The sequence below is a fragment of the Scylla paramamosain genome, chromosome 17 (assembly GCF_035594125.1).
Source record: "Scylla paramamosain isolate STU-SP2022 chromosome 17, ASM3559412v1, whole genome shotgun sequence".
NCBI classification, from domain to species: Eukaryota; Metazoa; Arthropoda; class Malacostraca; order Decapoda; family Portunidae; genus Scylla; species Scylla paramamosain.
The window spans coordinates 7,936,887-7,953,501 of NC_087167.1; the positions used below are offsets into that span (position 1 = coordinate 7,936,887).

At 36.3% G+C, this 16,615-nt stretch overlaps 1 protein-coding gene across 4 annotated transcripts in view; it reads left to right on the forward strand.

The window, feature by feature from the left end:
• The first annotated feature begins 790 nt into the window (after positions 1 to 790).
• The window catches only part of LOC135108423 (syntaxin-7-like), a 30,679-nt gene continuing 14,854 nt past the window's right edge, over positions 791 to 16,615 (forward strand). Inside the window, exons 1-8 of one of the 4 annotated variants that reach the window (XM_064019384.1) lie at positions 791 to 950; positions 6,201 to 6,346; positions 6,548 to 6,617; positions 7,596 to 7,740; positions 8,305 to 8,401; positions 9,861 to 10,009; positions 10,221 to 10,376; positions 14,517 to 14,613. In XM_064019384.1, coding sequence (XP_063875454.1) covers positions 6,244 to 6,346; positions 6,548 to 6,617; positions 7,596 to 7,740; positions 8,305 to 8,401; positions 9,861 to 10,009; positions 10,221 to 10,376; positions 14,517 to 14,612 — 816 coding nt within the window. In that variant the 5' untranslated portion in view covers positions 791 to 950; positions 6,201 to 6,243 and the 3' untranslated portion in view covers position 14,613. The other 3 variants (XM_064019385.1, XM_064019387.1, XM_064019388.1) reach the window with 3 other exon arrangements.

Consider the following 16,615-nt stretch of genomic DNA (forward strand, 5'->3'; position numbering starts at 1 on the left):
CACTCTTTGGTGACTGGTACCTCATTTTTTTTTTTTTGTCTTTTTGTTGCCCTTATCCAGAGAGAGAGAGAGAGAGAGAGAGAGAGAGAGAGAGAGATTAGTTAAATATGTGTGTTGTTCGTTCACTTTTCTTCGAACATATAACGTTAGTTATAGTACTCCCTCAAAAAAAAAAAAATAAATAAATAAATAAAATAAAATAAATAAATATGAAATAAATAAAATTCTCTCTCTCTCTCTCTCTCTCTCTCTCTCTCTCTCTCTCTCTCTCTCTCTCTCTCTCTCTCTCTCTCTCTCTCTCTTTTTTTTTTTTTTTTTTTTTTTTTTTTTTGCTCGTGTGGTCATGTCTCCATATCTACACTTGAGATTTTCCTTGAGGTTGTGCACAGTCGTTGCCGAAACTACATCCTCACTTAGCTTATTCTAGACTTCCATATTTCTTTGTGGGAAACTATATTTCTTTATGTTACTCAAGCATCTTCCTTTTCTTATTTTTTTGCTGTGTCCTCGTGTGTGTGTGTGTGTGTGTGTGTGATGTAATATTTCTGGCATTTTTCTATAAGAAAAAAAGAAAAAAAAAAACATATAACGCGTAGTGCTGTCAGAAACAAATTGATTATCTGGAGTCTTTAATAAAAAATAAATAAATAAATAAAAATATAAGGTTTTAGGGATCGCAATAGTCATCAGTTGACATTTGTGCATCCGAACGTAAACTGCGTCACAGTTTAAACGAACACAAATAAATTTAATGTAATTTTCGCAGTTCTGTTATTTTTGTGCATTTAAAGTGTGGCACATTACCCATTATGCTTTAGCATGAACGTAGTTCACGAGAGCCAAGGGCGAGTGTCATGTGACAGCAGTGAGCAGCGCCTGGGAAGCCAAGGTTCCTCGGGGCGAACGACACAACGGACGAGGCGTCACTCAGGACTGGCGATCAGCTGAGGGTGAGCCAACACTTTGCTTTATTTTCCTGCATATATTAGCTATTACTACGGTGTTTGAATGCAGATTGCTGTGCTTTTGCGATTGTGAGTACCCAGACAGCAGTGAAGCAGACGTGGGACAGCCAGCAGGTGACAACGGTGGGCAGAACAGGTGCAGCACTGCTGTGGTGGGAGGGAAGGAAGATACCATACAACAATATCCTGACCATTAGTTTACATATGTGGCCTTCACGTCGTTATCAGATTGAGTGACATTTGCTGAATAGACCGATTATGAGCTAAAACGTGTGACCATGGTTAATGTTTATTGGTAGGAAATGCGCAATGAATATTTAAGCAGCAGTCATGACCACTATCCCACCATCAGGGAAGACGTTTGCCATGAGGATTGCTTTGGTGAAGCAAAATAAGATGAAATTACTTTCCTTTGTCATCCATATTTTTTGATAAAGGAATTTCTGTATGATAGATGTAATTATTTATTTGTTTACTTTCATTTTTTATCTGTGAACTTAACCATATTTAAGAGATTTTGGTATTTCAAGTTAATTTTAAGGTTATTCATATTTTTTTCTTTTTACTCAACTAATAATTTTTTTTGGTATTTCTGGATCCACCTTCTCATTCTCCACTCAATCCCCCTAACCCCTCAAACAAGCTTGGGGTCCTGTGGGGAATTGGGAATTTTTTTTGGGGGAGGGGAGGATGAAAAATAAGTGCCCCCTCAATTTTTTTATGTTAATGGCAAAGTCACCAAGCCTTCTAGTGACATGGTGAGTTTTGTGGTTGTATGTTGCACAGACTTTTCCAGATTTTCCCTCTTTATGCTAATTACATATGAAAGGACTGCATCTCTCTTGCCAAAGTGAAAGGAGCTCTGCAGTGTGAAGGTACTCGTTGAGCCATTAGAGTCAGCGAATGCTGGTCTTGTGTCTCGGTGGCACATGCTGCTCAGGGAGTGCTTTTTACTTAAGGCCTCCCAGCAAGCTTAGAAAAATGGGCTGAGACAAATTGGCTTATTGGCATCTCGAGTGCATCTTTCCTCCTCAGTCATATCCATAACAACAATGACCAGTATTGATTACCAGTGTCGGTATTCATTGTGTGTTTGGTGATCTGTCAACAGCTTTTTTCTTTGACTGAAACACATTTTGATGTGTTCATTTTGTGGTGCTTGTAGTGATGAGTATCATTCAATCATAGATCTTTACATGTCTTGAATGGTGTTGATGTAGCAAAACATGTGAATTCAAGAACACAAAACTTCTAGAACATATGAAAATTTATCAAAGGAGGCAGTGAGGAATTATCTTTTCACAGCCAGTGGTGGCATCCCCACTGCTTCCCTTCAGCTGCCATGATGTAAGAGTCAGATTAGAGTCTAGCTGCCTTTGTAGAGAAGCTAGAAGCTGTGGGGTAAAAAATAAAGGGATGCCACCACTGTGGTTGTGAAAAGACAGTTATTCGCTGCCTCTATTGACAAATTTTCAAATGACGTTCTGGAAGTTTCACATTTTTAAATCACATATTGTGCTATATCGACACCATTCAAGCCTGATACGTGAAGACCTATGATGGAATGATATCAACGTGATTTGTCTGCCTTGCACTCATCACTACAAACACAGCAGCATGAACAGAACATAATTCCATTTCACCGTGAGAACAGAGCCAATCATGCAGTACCAGAGACACAGTGGTAACCTGCTTGATACTGGTCATCATTGCTGTGGATGTAAGTGATGAGGAAAGATGCACCTGAGATGTCAATAAGTCAATTTGTCCCATCCCAATTTTATGCTTGCTGGGAAGCCTTAAGTAAAACGTGCTCCTCAAACAGCATGTGCCACCATGACTGTAGTATTACTGTGGTGCCAAAATGTTGATTTTTATGCCCCACTTTCTCTGGACAAGCTATTAGGACACTGGTACAGGAGTGAGGTTATAGGTTGTATCACTTTTTCAGATTAGATCAAAGTCAAGCAGTAAAAATTGTTTCATCATTGAAGTCTACTTCAAGCTATAGAAAATGTTAGACTCTTTTGCATTTGATGACACTGCATTAGTCAACCATCCCTCTCCTTTTTGCCAAGGTGAAGTCACACCTACGAACCTACAAAAGGGGGAGTCCTGTCATATGTCCTAAACATGGGTAGTCATATTTCCTGCACAAAAACAAGTATCCAACACATTTCCTACATGCTTAACAAGTGATTACCCTAAACAGTACATATATAAATTTGTCCCGTTTTAGAGTAGTATTGTATCACATTATTTGGCTTGGGAGGCAATTCATTAATTTTCCCAGAAAATCTTCCAAACTCCTGCCCACTTTCCTTCCTTTAAGTAATGCGTGCAGCACATCTCTGGTTCATTTCAGAGTGGGAGTTAACTCATGAAAGGATTATCTGTGGTAATTTTCCCAAGATCAGGTCAAGGAGGATTTAGGATAGGTATAATAGTGAAAAGGAGAAGGAAAGACAAACCCAATAATAAAAAGTAGTCCAAGAGGAAGAGACAGCCAGTGAAGACAGTGCCGCATCAGGCAGACTACCTCCACGGAAAGATAAGGGAGGTAATGCCCAACCTCTCCACCACTACTGCCTTCCTTTCTGGCTCCAGCTGGTATCCAGGTAGACCTCCCTGGTCCTACCTTCTGTGCTAATCCACATGGCCTACTCAGTGCCCTGAACACTCCAGCAGACACAGCATGTCTAGTGGGAACTACAGTGGCTATGAGGTGGCTCTGAGATGGTGGCCGTCACAGCGGCAGCTACCATTGTCACCAACTTCCCCCTAGAAGTGGTCTTAACCAACACAGTTGCATCAAGAGCCTACTTGACCCCTATCTGCTGGGGTGATGCTCACCATCTCCTTCCTGGAGGACACCAGAAACATGTGTCACAGCATTCAAGTGCCTTCCTCCATCCACCATCATTTGCCAACCCATGGCTAAGCACTCCTGGGTTCCTTTGTTGTCTGTTAGGTTAGAACAGGCCTTGTTCCCCCCTCTCCTGGCTTCTGTAATGTTTAATTTTATTTGCATATGTTTTAGTGAGAAATGAAAAGTTTTTATTTTTATTTAATATACATCATTATCCTCCAGACTTTTGCCAACGATAATAAATAATAAATGTAGAAAATATGACTGTCATATTTTTGTACAAAAACAAGTGTCCAACATATTTACTACTTATCAACTGAATACCCAGCACAGGTATATTCTACACCCACTGTGTTTAGGAGATATGCTGTATCTGTGTAGGAAATATGTCACTACTCTATAAACTGCTAATTTTGTAGATATGCTATGTAAGAAATGCACTGTATACATGGTGTAGGAAATGTGGTGCACCCTCTTTTTGCCCCATTGACCTGTATGTCCTGCCATTACATTTCTTTCTCATCACTTCAACTGTTCAGTAACATTATCTCAACTTGCCACATGATTAACTCATATAGTATCAGGTGCATAAATTTGACATACCCCAGGCCAGGTCAATGGCAACATAACAAACCTCAGTTGTGTGCGTAGTAAACAGGCAGGTTGATTGTGGATTGGATCAGTGATAGGTATTTGTTAGAAGTGCCAAAGTAGGGAGAGAAGCTTCCTTGAATTTGTGGTAGTGAGTTTTTTTTTTTAAGTAGCAAGGGATGGTTTGTGATATAAACTGATACTATAGACTGATATAGTTATTCTAATATGGTCACACAATGACTCTCAGACTACAGTGTGGCAACTATATTGAGTTCTAGTGGCATGGTTGATAAGAGAGAGTGTGTATGTTGATGGTGGTTTGTCTGAGAGAAATCCATGATGGTGACTATGTGAAGGTGGTAAATACATATTATCAAGTAATATGTTATGGGGAAACAAATGGAAAATTCCCTATGATGACTGTTAAAGCTGACAGTATAACCCACACATAAATATAAGGTCTTAGCACCTTGGGTTTTATTTTTACAGATGCAGTGAAATTAATAAGATTTACCTGAAACCTTTTACTATATTGCAGTTTTACTTCATTTGTCACTTAAAAATGTTCCCTTAAAATCTGAATTTTTGAGGAGTGAAAATACTGGCAATATTGATATGTAGGAAGTGAAATACCTCTCATCTGTTGCCTTGTCTACCATGCTATACCCATACAGGAAATAATTTTTTTGTGATTGAATGTATATTTCATGATAATTTTGTTTATTTACTATTTTAAGTAAGTATAATTTTTACACTTCATTGAGAGGCCATATACAGGAGTTCATATTACTGTATTGTGTAGATAACCATCCTCTGGGGTTCAGATAGTCCTATGAAAAAACATAACCATTGTCCTCCAGGATGCATGGTAGATTTTTGAGACTTATTTCAGAGAAAAATAGTGTCTTGGACACCAGGAAATATAGTATATTAAGAATTAATTGTTGCCAAAAACTTTTATAATCTTAGTTTCTATGATATTAGAAAGACAAGAATTGTAGGAATACTTCAAAGGAAAGGTGTTTGTGTGTGTTATTACCTAGTTATAATTACCTAGTTGTAACATACAGGAAGAGAGCTATGTTTGTGTTGTCCTGTCTCCATATCTGCAAATGTCTAGTCCTTCCTTAAATTTATGCAGGGTTTTAGCATTGACAACTTTTGCATGTACCTGTATTGCATACACATGGTGTTTATGTACCTGTATTGTTCATAATAGTTGTATGAGAATTGTGAAATTTCTTTCATCAACAGTCATGTCATATGCATGCAGGTGTTTCTCTGAGAAAGTAGGTTGTGCCACTGAGGAAATATGCATTGTCAGGCTGACAGTAGAAAAATGTAAGGCTTCTTTGTTGTAAGGACAGCACTTGTAGACATAGCTTGTTCTTTGTGGGGCTTGTGTGTGTGTGTGTGTGTGTGTGTGTGTGTGTGTGTGTGTGTGTGTGTGTGTGTGTGTGTGTGTGTTTGTGTGTTTTGTAAGTAATTAAACCTTTTTTACAGTGTTCTCTGAAAACAGGAAATAGAATATAATATGGTGCAAAAGTAGAGGGAAGAACTTAGTAATTGTGGGGAAAAAAAGATACATGGCTATTTATATGACCTTGAAAAGATCTTTCTTTAACTCACTAATATAATGTTAGTGTTATGTGTTCTTGGGTTCTGTATTAACTATCAACTTTACTTAAGGCTACATCAGTGCTGGTCACATAGCTTTTCACGTATGGCTTTCATTTGAATAGCAATTCCCTAAATATCTTTCTGTTTTGCAGATTGTAGAGGGTCAAGTGACAGCCTTAGCAAGAGAGATTGATCATGGACGGTGTGACGTCCTACCAGAGTGGAGGTGTCCGCAATGGGGACCTCCACAAGTACTCCCACTCCATAGGCTCCAATATACAGAAGATCTCACAAAATGGTGTGTATTCCCTCTTGTGAGGCAAAATGGTACTCGACTACGTATATATAATTTTTTGGTTGTCTGTCATTAATAGAATATATCATTGCTAGTATAAAGATATTGATGATTAGATGGTAATGGGAATAATCATTGACTAAATATTTTGTATTTATCAGTGTGCTCATGGCTGTATTCTTTCTGATAATTTTTTTTCTCTAGTCAAATCTATGCAGCAGTTAGTGAACCAGCTGGGGACAGACCAGGACAATCAGCAGCTGCGAGCACAGTTGTGAGTATTACCAATGTGAGCTGTTTGTCTTTTCTGTGGGGATAGCTTGACTGTTCACACTGATCTTGGGTTAGAAGAGTGCTGTCTGTATGCAAATGTTTATTACAAAAGGCAAATGAAAGGGGCAGTGAGGGGATTGTGAAACCTTTCCTTTTTCTTCAGCAATGTTTATAATTTTTCTTGTCTGCTACCCTTTAACTCACTTTATGTGGTAGATTATTGTAGGGGTTCATATAATTTGCATACTTTTTAAGAGTTCTTATGTTCTTTGACATTGATGCACCTGTTCACCAATATTGAACAGTTATGGAAAATAAAGAGATGAGTTGTGATTTAGTTTTTTTGCCAGAAGTCAAGCAATCATAATTATACTCCAGTGTGTGTGTGTGTGTGTGTGTGTGTGTGTGTGTGTGTGTGTGTGTGTGTGTGTGTGTGTGTGTGTGTGTGTTTTCTGGAAGGGACTAGAAATAATGTATACCAAAATTTGAGAGATACACAAAGTGAGTTAGAAAAGTTATGTAAGACATTCAGTTTTGCAGCTCACGTGCAATTTCATGCACTTTCCTTATCATTTTCATGATAAATGAAAACTGTTAGAGAAAGAATCTTCTACCACATGATAATGGAAGTTGTTTGAGGAAGAATCTTCTACCACTGAACACATTGAGTACAAAACTTCAGTACCAAATCATTATAATTTTCAAAGATTTTTCCATGTGTACTACATTGATAACTGGTTGTCTCCTTTAATGTGATGGCAGCTCACCAAGCTATATTCTCTTATCTGTAAATTCTTTATTTTTTTAAGCCCATGTCTCTCTAGATCCACTCACTAGCACTCTCTTTGCATTAAAAACACTTAGCATGCATTATTTAGTATTCTTTTTTTTTCACATTTTCAGCTTCATGAAATAACAGAAGAAATGTATCAAAATGTATTAAAGGCTGGAGATTATTTTTAATCCTTATTTTTTTCAGGCATCAAGTTCAACACTACACTGGGGGCTTGGCCAAGGACACAACAGTGGAATTAAGGACATTTAAGTCCTTACCAGTACCACCTGGCCAGGACAGTCGAACATGGCACATGCAAGCAGAACGGCTTACAAGAGAATTCTCGCAGGTGGGTTGCTGATGGTTTTATCATAGTGGAGAGGATGACATCTTGGTTAGTTTCTTTTTCAGTTGGTGGAGATACACCCAAACATCTCTCTGCTTTCATCACACTGGCTGAGCTTACTGCTCATGGTTGACATTTTCATTTGCAGTATTAGGCAATCAGACACACAGACCTCCATAGTACATGTTCACACACTGCTTTGTAGACATCCATTACAGTGGAGTAAGTGCTTTGTTTCCTAGAGTAGTATATAAGGAGGAATGGAATGCTTTAAAACTATTACATGATTGGACATTGCTGTATTGAAGTTTTCATGTGTAGTGCAGGATCTTAATTCTTACAGTACTGCTGCTACTCTAAGCTTTTGTTTGTATAGTTAAAGGCTCTTTTGCTTTGGAGATGCTCCCTCTAGGACCATCCTCTTAAGTCTTTAAGGGATGTCTGAGATGTAAATAGACAGTTTGATAGGTAGATGCATGACCACACACATGTTTCTTTGCTAAGCAGTGTAAATGTTTGAATTTTTAGTATCATGATATCAGCTGACTACCACTGGTTTGTTTGCAGGCTTTGAATGACTTTCAAACTGCACAGCGTCAAGCAGCATCCAAAGAAAAGGAAGCCCTCAAGAAGGCACGAGCAGACTCAGATGCTCATTACTTTGGTGAGTATGTTTTTTCATCACATCTTGACCTTTCTTCAATGCAGTAAGTTTTACCATGTTACATTAAGGAAGCAGTAAAAACATTTCACAAGAAAAGTAAGCTTTGATTTAGAACATGCAAAGTAGAAGAATATTTGTTGTTGTAAGTTTTGGCTAGTGTGATGACATTATGGGTGTTCAGCCTTGTGGTCAGGATAGTGAGGGCAGTAAAAGGGAAAGTATTTCATATCATGGCTTATAGTGGACCTTATTTTGTAATATATATATATATATATATATATATATATATATATATATATATATATATATATATATATATATATATATATATATATATATATATATATATATATATATATATATATATATATATATAGACACACACACACACACACACCTTGTAACCAAAGTTGCTTCTGAGACCACACTCATTGTTAGAAGTTGAACACTCCTAAAAGTTCAGGATTGTTGTCTTTTGAGTTTCTGGCAGTGACAACTGGATTAGACTCAATTTTGTGACATATCCAATTCAAGTGATGATTTTAGGAACTTCTTGGGTTCACCACCATGTTTATGGACCAATACTTCCTTGCCACCTGAACCTGCAATATTTTTAAGTGCATTTCTTACAGTTCTAACCTTTACACTGGTTGCCTCACTATTTTCTCTCATAGAAAGATCATGCTCATGAAACTACAGTTTGTGCACAATTTTATCATGCATGGTATAAAGCTTTGGCATTGTTCAGTGAACCACAAAAGAACTAATCAAGGCAAGGGTAGGGATCAGATTATAGTGTAAATTGGGGCAATGACAATGACTTACATGAATAGGCTCACCCCGAGGCTACAAATAGATTAATTTGTCTCCTTTGTTCTTGACTGAGTGAGAAAAAAAAAATCAAATTAAGATGCCAATTATTCAGTATCTCTTGAGGTGATTCTTTGTTTTTGTCAGTAGTTGTTGGAATTAATTTATATTCCAAAAGAATATTATTAATGGTGATGGGTAATTACTATGAATTCAAATCTAAGAACACATCTCGAAGAGCAAGGATCCAGGGTAGAGTAGGATTCAGATCCCTTAGCCACATATTTATGGGCATATACCAGATGCATTCAAGTCAGTTACACACCAGCACAGCAACCAACTGCTCCACATATCAGTCTACTCTTCACCCCCACAAGGACAACTCCAGCTAAGCACCTTAATGAGTCTCAGGCCTGTGTGCTGTTAAGGTGCATAGTGTTTTCATAGGCCCACACACCTATAAGGTAAACATCATAATATAACCTGGGTTTGGTGCCATGGATGGTAATACCACTTCTCCAAAGTAGTATTCATAGATATCCTGTACCTGCCAGTGACATTGCCTTGGCATGCTCTGGGGAAATGTTGTTTGGCATTAACTATGTTCATAAAATATGGTTTTGTTTAAAAACTTATTTCTGCATCTCAGAGGATGGAAAACATGGAGCAGCACTTCTGGATCTTGGTGAGTCTGAGAACAAAGGTCGGTCTCAGCAGTCACAAATGCAGATTCAGATGGAGCAGGAGCAAGAGATGCAGGCACTGCAGGAGCGAGAGTCACAGATACGACAGCTGGAGGTAAGCATCATGAAGTTAATCCTTTGCACTTGCTTATACATATGTGCTTGTTTGCTCATCTGCAGATTGTGTAAATCTGTGTGCACACAAGCATATGGGTATATGCACATGTATGCTTGGGTATAAAGATGTACATATTTTAAAATTACTATATCAAACACTTTGAGTTTGAGCCTTGTCTCAGTTGTTACCACCCATTCTTTTTGTACAGTCGGACATCATGGATGTCAACCAGATCTTCAAGGACTTAGCAACAATGGTTCATGAGCAAGGTGAAGTTGTTGATTCCATTGAAGCTAATGTAGAGTCTGCCCAGGTCCATGTGTCCCAGGCTTCCACACAGCTCACCCAGGCAAGGCAGTATCAGGTAGGTCTCTCTCTTGCTGCTGTTTGCTAAGATTCAAGGGTGTCAAATTTTCAGATTGTGGTTGTTATAACATGTCTATTCTTTTTAGCCCAGTCAATCTCTTCAATCCAGTAAAAAGCTATATTACCTGAATGATTGCATGTAAAAAATTTGTTACATAAAAGATGTTAGTGTATAATGCTTTGTTTAAAGGACAGTTCATCCTTGTGAGTTCTCTTTTGGAGGGAGAGGTGTTTAATAATTAAAGGATCAGTCCTTTCAGTTTTTCTTACTCATTCTCTTCAGCCCACTTATATAGTATGTATTTGATCCAACAGAAGAATCAGTATTTCTAGCCTTCTCAAATATATATATATATATATATATATATATATATATATATATATATATATATATATATATATATATATATATATATATATATATATATATATATATATATATATATATATATATATATATATATATATATATATATATATTTTTTTTTTTTTTTTTTTTTTTTTTTCTCACTACTTTTGTGTTGTAAATCTTTCTAATCTTGTCATGCAATCAGTATCTGACTATTATACAGTTTTTGTTTGCATTCCCATTATGCAGTTCATGTCTTCAGTTACACTGGTGCAGTTATTATCATAATTTCTGCCATGCAGTTAAACTTTTTAAACCATCAAGAAGCAATGCCTGGTTTAATACAGTAGTTAGCCTCTCCAGCTTTACAAAACAGTTCATCTTTGCACTCCTATCATGTACTGTATGACACATTCACATAGTTAAGCTATAAGTGAATTAATCCTTAAACCACTGTGATGGCTGATGTAATCAAGCCCTTTAAGTCCTGTGACAATGTGATATAATAATTTATTTTCCCACTGTATTGTTCAAACATTCGTTATGTGCTTCCTTTCATTGTTATAATGATTGCTGACAACTTTCTCCCTCCATCACAAGTCTGAAAGTTAATGAAAAAACCCACAATTGAGTTTTTGTGAGAATGTAGGAGACATAAGATAACTCTCATGATGCATTAGGTGGAAATCCCCCCCCCACCCTCTCTCTGTCTCTCTCTCTCTCTCTCTCTCTCTCTCTCTCTCTCTCTCTCTCTCTCTCTCTCTCTCTCTCTCTCTCTCTCTCTCTCTCTCTCTCTCTCTCTCTCTCTCTCTCTCTCTCTAACACACACATTTAGTGCAGTGGTCAGCACACTTGGCTCACAACCAAAAAGGTTTGAGTCACAGGTGCAGTGAGGCAAATGGGTGAGCTTAATGTGTTGCCTCTGTTCACCTAGCAGCAAGTAGGTATGGGATGTAACCTCAGGAGTTGTGACCTCACTGTCCCAGTGTGTGATGTGTGAATGGCCTCATTCCTACCCATAGATCAGTTACTATGAACTCTGAGCTCCTTCTGTAGGGGAATGGCTGGCTGGGTGATCAGCAGACAACTGTAGGTGAATGAAACACACACACACACACACACACACACACACACACACACACACACACACACACACACACACACACACACACACACACACACACACAGAAACAAACAAACAAACAAACAGATGAGAAAATGATGTTGCTGGGTAGTTCTTACACACTTGTCCATTCAGAGCAGGTTGCTATACAGCCATCCCCCTTCTCACCTGGAGCCTTCTCCCTACTTGCCAAGTCAAATTATGCCAAAGCCTGAGAACCTGTTCTCTGTACTAATTATTTTTGTATCCCTTTGATTTGCTGTTATACCTTGCATTCAAATTTTGCTAATTTTTTATGTTTGTGGTACAGGACATGACATTTAGAATATATATCTTTTTTGCTCATGTCCTTGCTGCACATGACATCTTCAGATGTTATGATCTGCACCCACACAATGACATAACATAAAAAGTGTAGCTTGTTTTATAGAAATATAGATACTTTTAATAGACTGGAGGAGGTGATAAAGGGAGGAGTGTACATCAGTTAAGGGAAAATTAAAGCAATATAGGTATGGAAATTGAACCTCATGAGTGTAGCTTAGATGATGTATATGACACTTAGGTAAATAGAATCAAGCAAATACACCCTCACCACACACACTCACCCACACACACTTCCTCACTCACAGTTGCCGATGCACTGACTGGATGCAAATAAGAATCAGATTAGAGCATATCTTGGATAATAGAGGAAGCTGAATTACTGATGTGGTCTGGCCTTTGAGATAAGTGCCAGATATAAAAAGCTAAGTGATTGAAAAATAACTCTAGAAAAATAACTAAGATGGTCGACATGGCCAGGTCAACATCCCCAAATCTTTCTTTGAACTTAGCAGCATTCAGTAGATAGGCTGTGAGTGTGACAAACATGATTGCAAGAAAGATCATTGTAGAGGGAGATTGATAAATGGATGAGGTGAAAGGAGTCAAAGAGGAGATAAGTGGTTACAAGCAATGTTGCTATGGTAATGAAATTAGTGAACATGTAGGAGAACAAGCAAAGTGAAAGAGAAAAGATGGAGAAAGGAACTGAGACAGCTAATTGAGCACTTTCAGAAAATTAACAATAGAAGTACAAATATTGAGGAGAGAAAATGAAGAACGAAAGAATGCTCTTTGAGGTACAAAATAGCAGGTTACAGAGTAAGGCTGGATGTGTATGTGTGACTTTTGTCTCCATGACTGGTTTAGAAATGAAACACAAGTGTTACAATGGAGGATCTTACTTGGACAACTTTAATGGTCTGTGCCCACTGGTCTAACTTAATTTCTAAACTGGTGGCAGTGAAAAAAATTAGCTCATATGTGTCCAGCCTAAGTCAGCATTGAAGTGCTGAGATGAAGGGAAAGAGAAGATTAGCTTCCATACAAAAGAAGAAAAATGAGAAGGAAAACATAGAGAAGGAAGTAAGAAATGTTACTTGGATGAAGGGAAATGTACTAAGGGATGCAACTGAGATTTTTTATTTTCTGCATTTGGGTTAAAAGAAAGTAATATTTCATTAGAGATAAGAGGAGAAAAGGACAATGAATAATGCTGAAAAGAAGAATGAATGACAAGAAACAGGCTACATAACTTGGGGATGGTTCAGAGGAAGTAGAAGGTAAAATAAAAAAAAATATATAAATTTTTTTCTTTAGAAGGAAGAAATTGGCACAAAATTAAAGCTTAAGCAAGTGACAGGAAATTCTGGTCATGATTTTAATGTTATAAGTAAGAGAAGTCTACAAAGAAATTCATATAAAGTGTATGAATGAAGAAAATTATTTCCATGTTTTAAAATAAGGGAATAATTAATGGTTAAATGCAGTGAAAAGGTGAAGATAAGTTGTGGAAGAGGTTAAAAGAATGCCAGTTATCAATAGAAAAGAAATATTATGCATTGTGTAATAAAATGTTTATCATTTGTGCCTTTTTTAATGTCTTTAAAATAACAAAATTTTTATTATTTACTTATTTATTTGATTTTTGTTTTTTTATTATTTACTTATTTAATTGATTTTTGGACCACCTTTTCGTTTTAGCCCCACAGAATCATTTAATGCAAACTGCTCAATGAATCTGCAAACTGTAAGACATATTTCAGTTGTTATTTCTGTGTATCTTCTTGTATACAAGTGATTAATGATCAGAATTTATGTCCTGGATTTCATAAAGGTATGACAGGCTGGCTGTGACTGGGTCATCAAATGGCAGATCAAATAGATTGATGAAATAAGTTATTTAAGTTCATCTACTTCTGGAAACGTGTAGTATAGAATTTCTGTGCCACGCATGTTATTGTATGTCATTGAAAAGTATTAAGATAGTGGACTGGGAACTTCTCAATCTGTCATTTTGCATGACCTGCAAAACAAGAAATAAGGATAAATGCAACTAGTGCACACACACACACACACACACACACACACACACACACACACACACACACACACACACACACACACACACACACACACACACACACACACACACACACACACACACACACACACACACACACACACACACACACATTCAACTATTCTTAAGGTTTAATGTTTATTTTCTTTTTGTACAATAAATTCTTTGAACTTTATTTTTAGGCATCGTTAGTTACTTATCTATTATTTTCTTGATCTCCCATTTTAATTTGATATTTATTTTCTCTCTTTTCTTGTAGAACAAAGCACGTAGAAAGAAGCTGTGTCTCATTGGCATTGGTTTAGTGGTACTGACAGTTATTATAATAATAATTGTTCTATCATCAAGAAATTAAGGTAAGTTTGTTTGTGAGTAGTACTAAAATTATTGTTAAAGGTTGTTGAATAATGACATTAAGAAATATGTGAAAAGCATTTTAATTCCATAAGTCACCAAATTGTTCAGTGTTTTAACAGTATGGGAATACCACCATTTCATACCTTTGCTGGATTAACTATTTTGCTGGACCAGTCACACAAAGATAATTCATCCTCAGAACTTTGACCTGCTAATTATATAATACGAATGTCTTTAAATTATCATTTAATGCTAGAAACTCAAATTAAGTAAATAATTGTTGTAAATCAAATTATAAGATTAATAATTTAGTGATATACAGATTAATTAACAAAGCCCTTTATTCCAATGTCAGAACCATTCCACAATCACTCAGTCATGCTTAATACACTTATGTTATTTCATACTTTGTGTAGTTCTCATCTGGCTCTTGAATCACTTCATATGCATACATTTTTCCTTTGTGTGATATAGTAAAAAAAAGTGTTTGTATATATATATATATATATATATATATATATATATATATATATATATATATATATATATATATATATATATATATATATATATATATATATATATATATATATATATATTTTTTTTTTTTTTTTTTTTTTTTTTTTTTTTGCAGGAACTTTTACAAAGTTTTAAATTTATAAAAGGTTAGAAAATTTGCCATTTTCTGAATTTGAAGTGGTGACTGAGCAGTAGCAAAGCTAGGCATAGCATAAATGATGAGGGGGCATTTCTAAACTAGATCTATCCATCTTTATCTCAGATGCCTAGCATCCTCTAAGGGGATGGGTATGGCAGAAGAGCCTCCACCTCTCCCTATCTAAATATTTCTTCTTGTTTTTTATTTACTTATTTATATATTTTTCAAACCATTTGGCCTTTGCTAACACCTATTTCACACACTTACTGCATTACCCACCATTTTCTACTTCTGGGTGAACTTTTCTATCAGTACCTTCAGTTTCACTCACAGTCTCTTTACAGACTCTTTTCATCATTCAGTATGGCCTTACCATTTTGGTATGTTATTTTTCACTAATTCCATCACTCCACAATTTACACTGTTTGCATAGACGTTAATACATCTCTCATACATCTTTTAATTGCTCTCACTCTCCCATTTTGTCATTCCACATGTCTTTCTCAGACACTGTGCATTATTCCATATCCAAGTCTTTGATACATATATTAGTGTTGGCAGGAGAATACTCTTTCTTACACATTTCTTTACGTTCATACATATTATGAGTATATTTGCCCCTTTCATGACTCCTGCAAGTGATCTTGTAGTAACATGCTACACACCTTCACTTTTCTCCACTCAGAAACCATCTACGTACTTTTCCTTATGTTCACCTTCAGTTCCAATCTCTTGCATACCCTATGGAATTGATCCACCACTCTCTGAAGTTTCCTTTTGCTCTCAGCTAATAAGATGCTATAATCTGCAAACGGACATGCTAATATTCTGCTCCATTCTATACCATATATTTGCTACTTTGGATTTCATCTCACCTCATACAGCCACCCATAAAAATGAGATGTCACTCATCACTGTCTACAGCAAAAATCTTTTAATTCCTTTGCTATTAGGTGAGAATTACATTCCATTTCTCTTTTCATAATATTCAAGCTTCGTTAAGCAACTTTATTTCGTCATTCAGGCCTTGCTTTATGCTCTGGCATAGACAGTATAGCCATCATCTCTGAACCTCTTGACGCACCACTACACAGTTCTGTTTCAAATTTCATTAATATATATATATATATATATATATATATATATATATATATATATATATATATATATATATATATATATATATATATATATATATATATATATATATATATATATATATATATATATATTTTTTTTTTTTTTTATGTAGGAAGGACACTTGCCAAGGGCAACAAAAATCTAATAAAAAAAATATGCCCACTGAAATGCCAGTCCCATAAAAGGGTCAAAGCAGTGGTCAA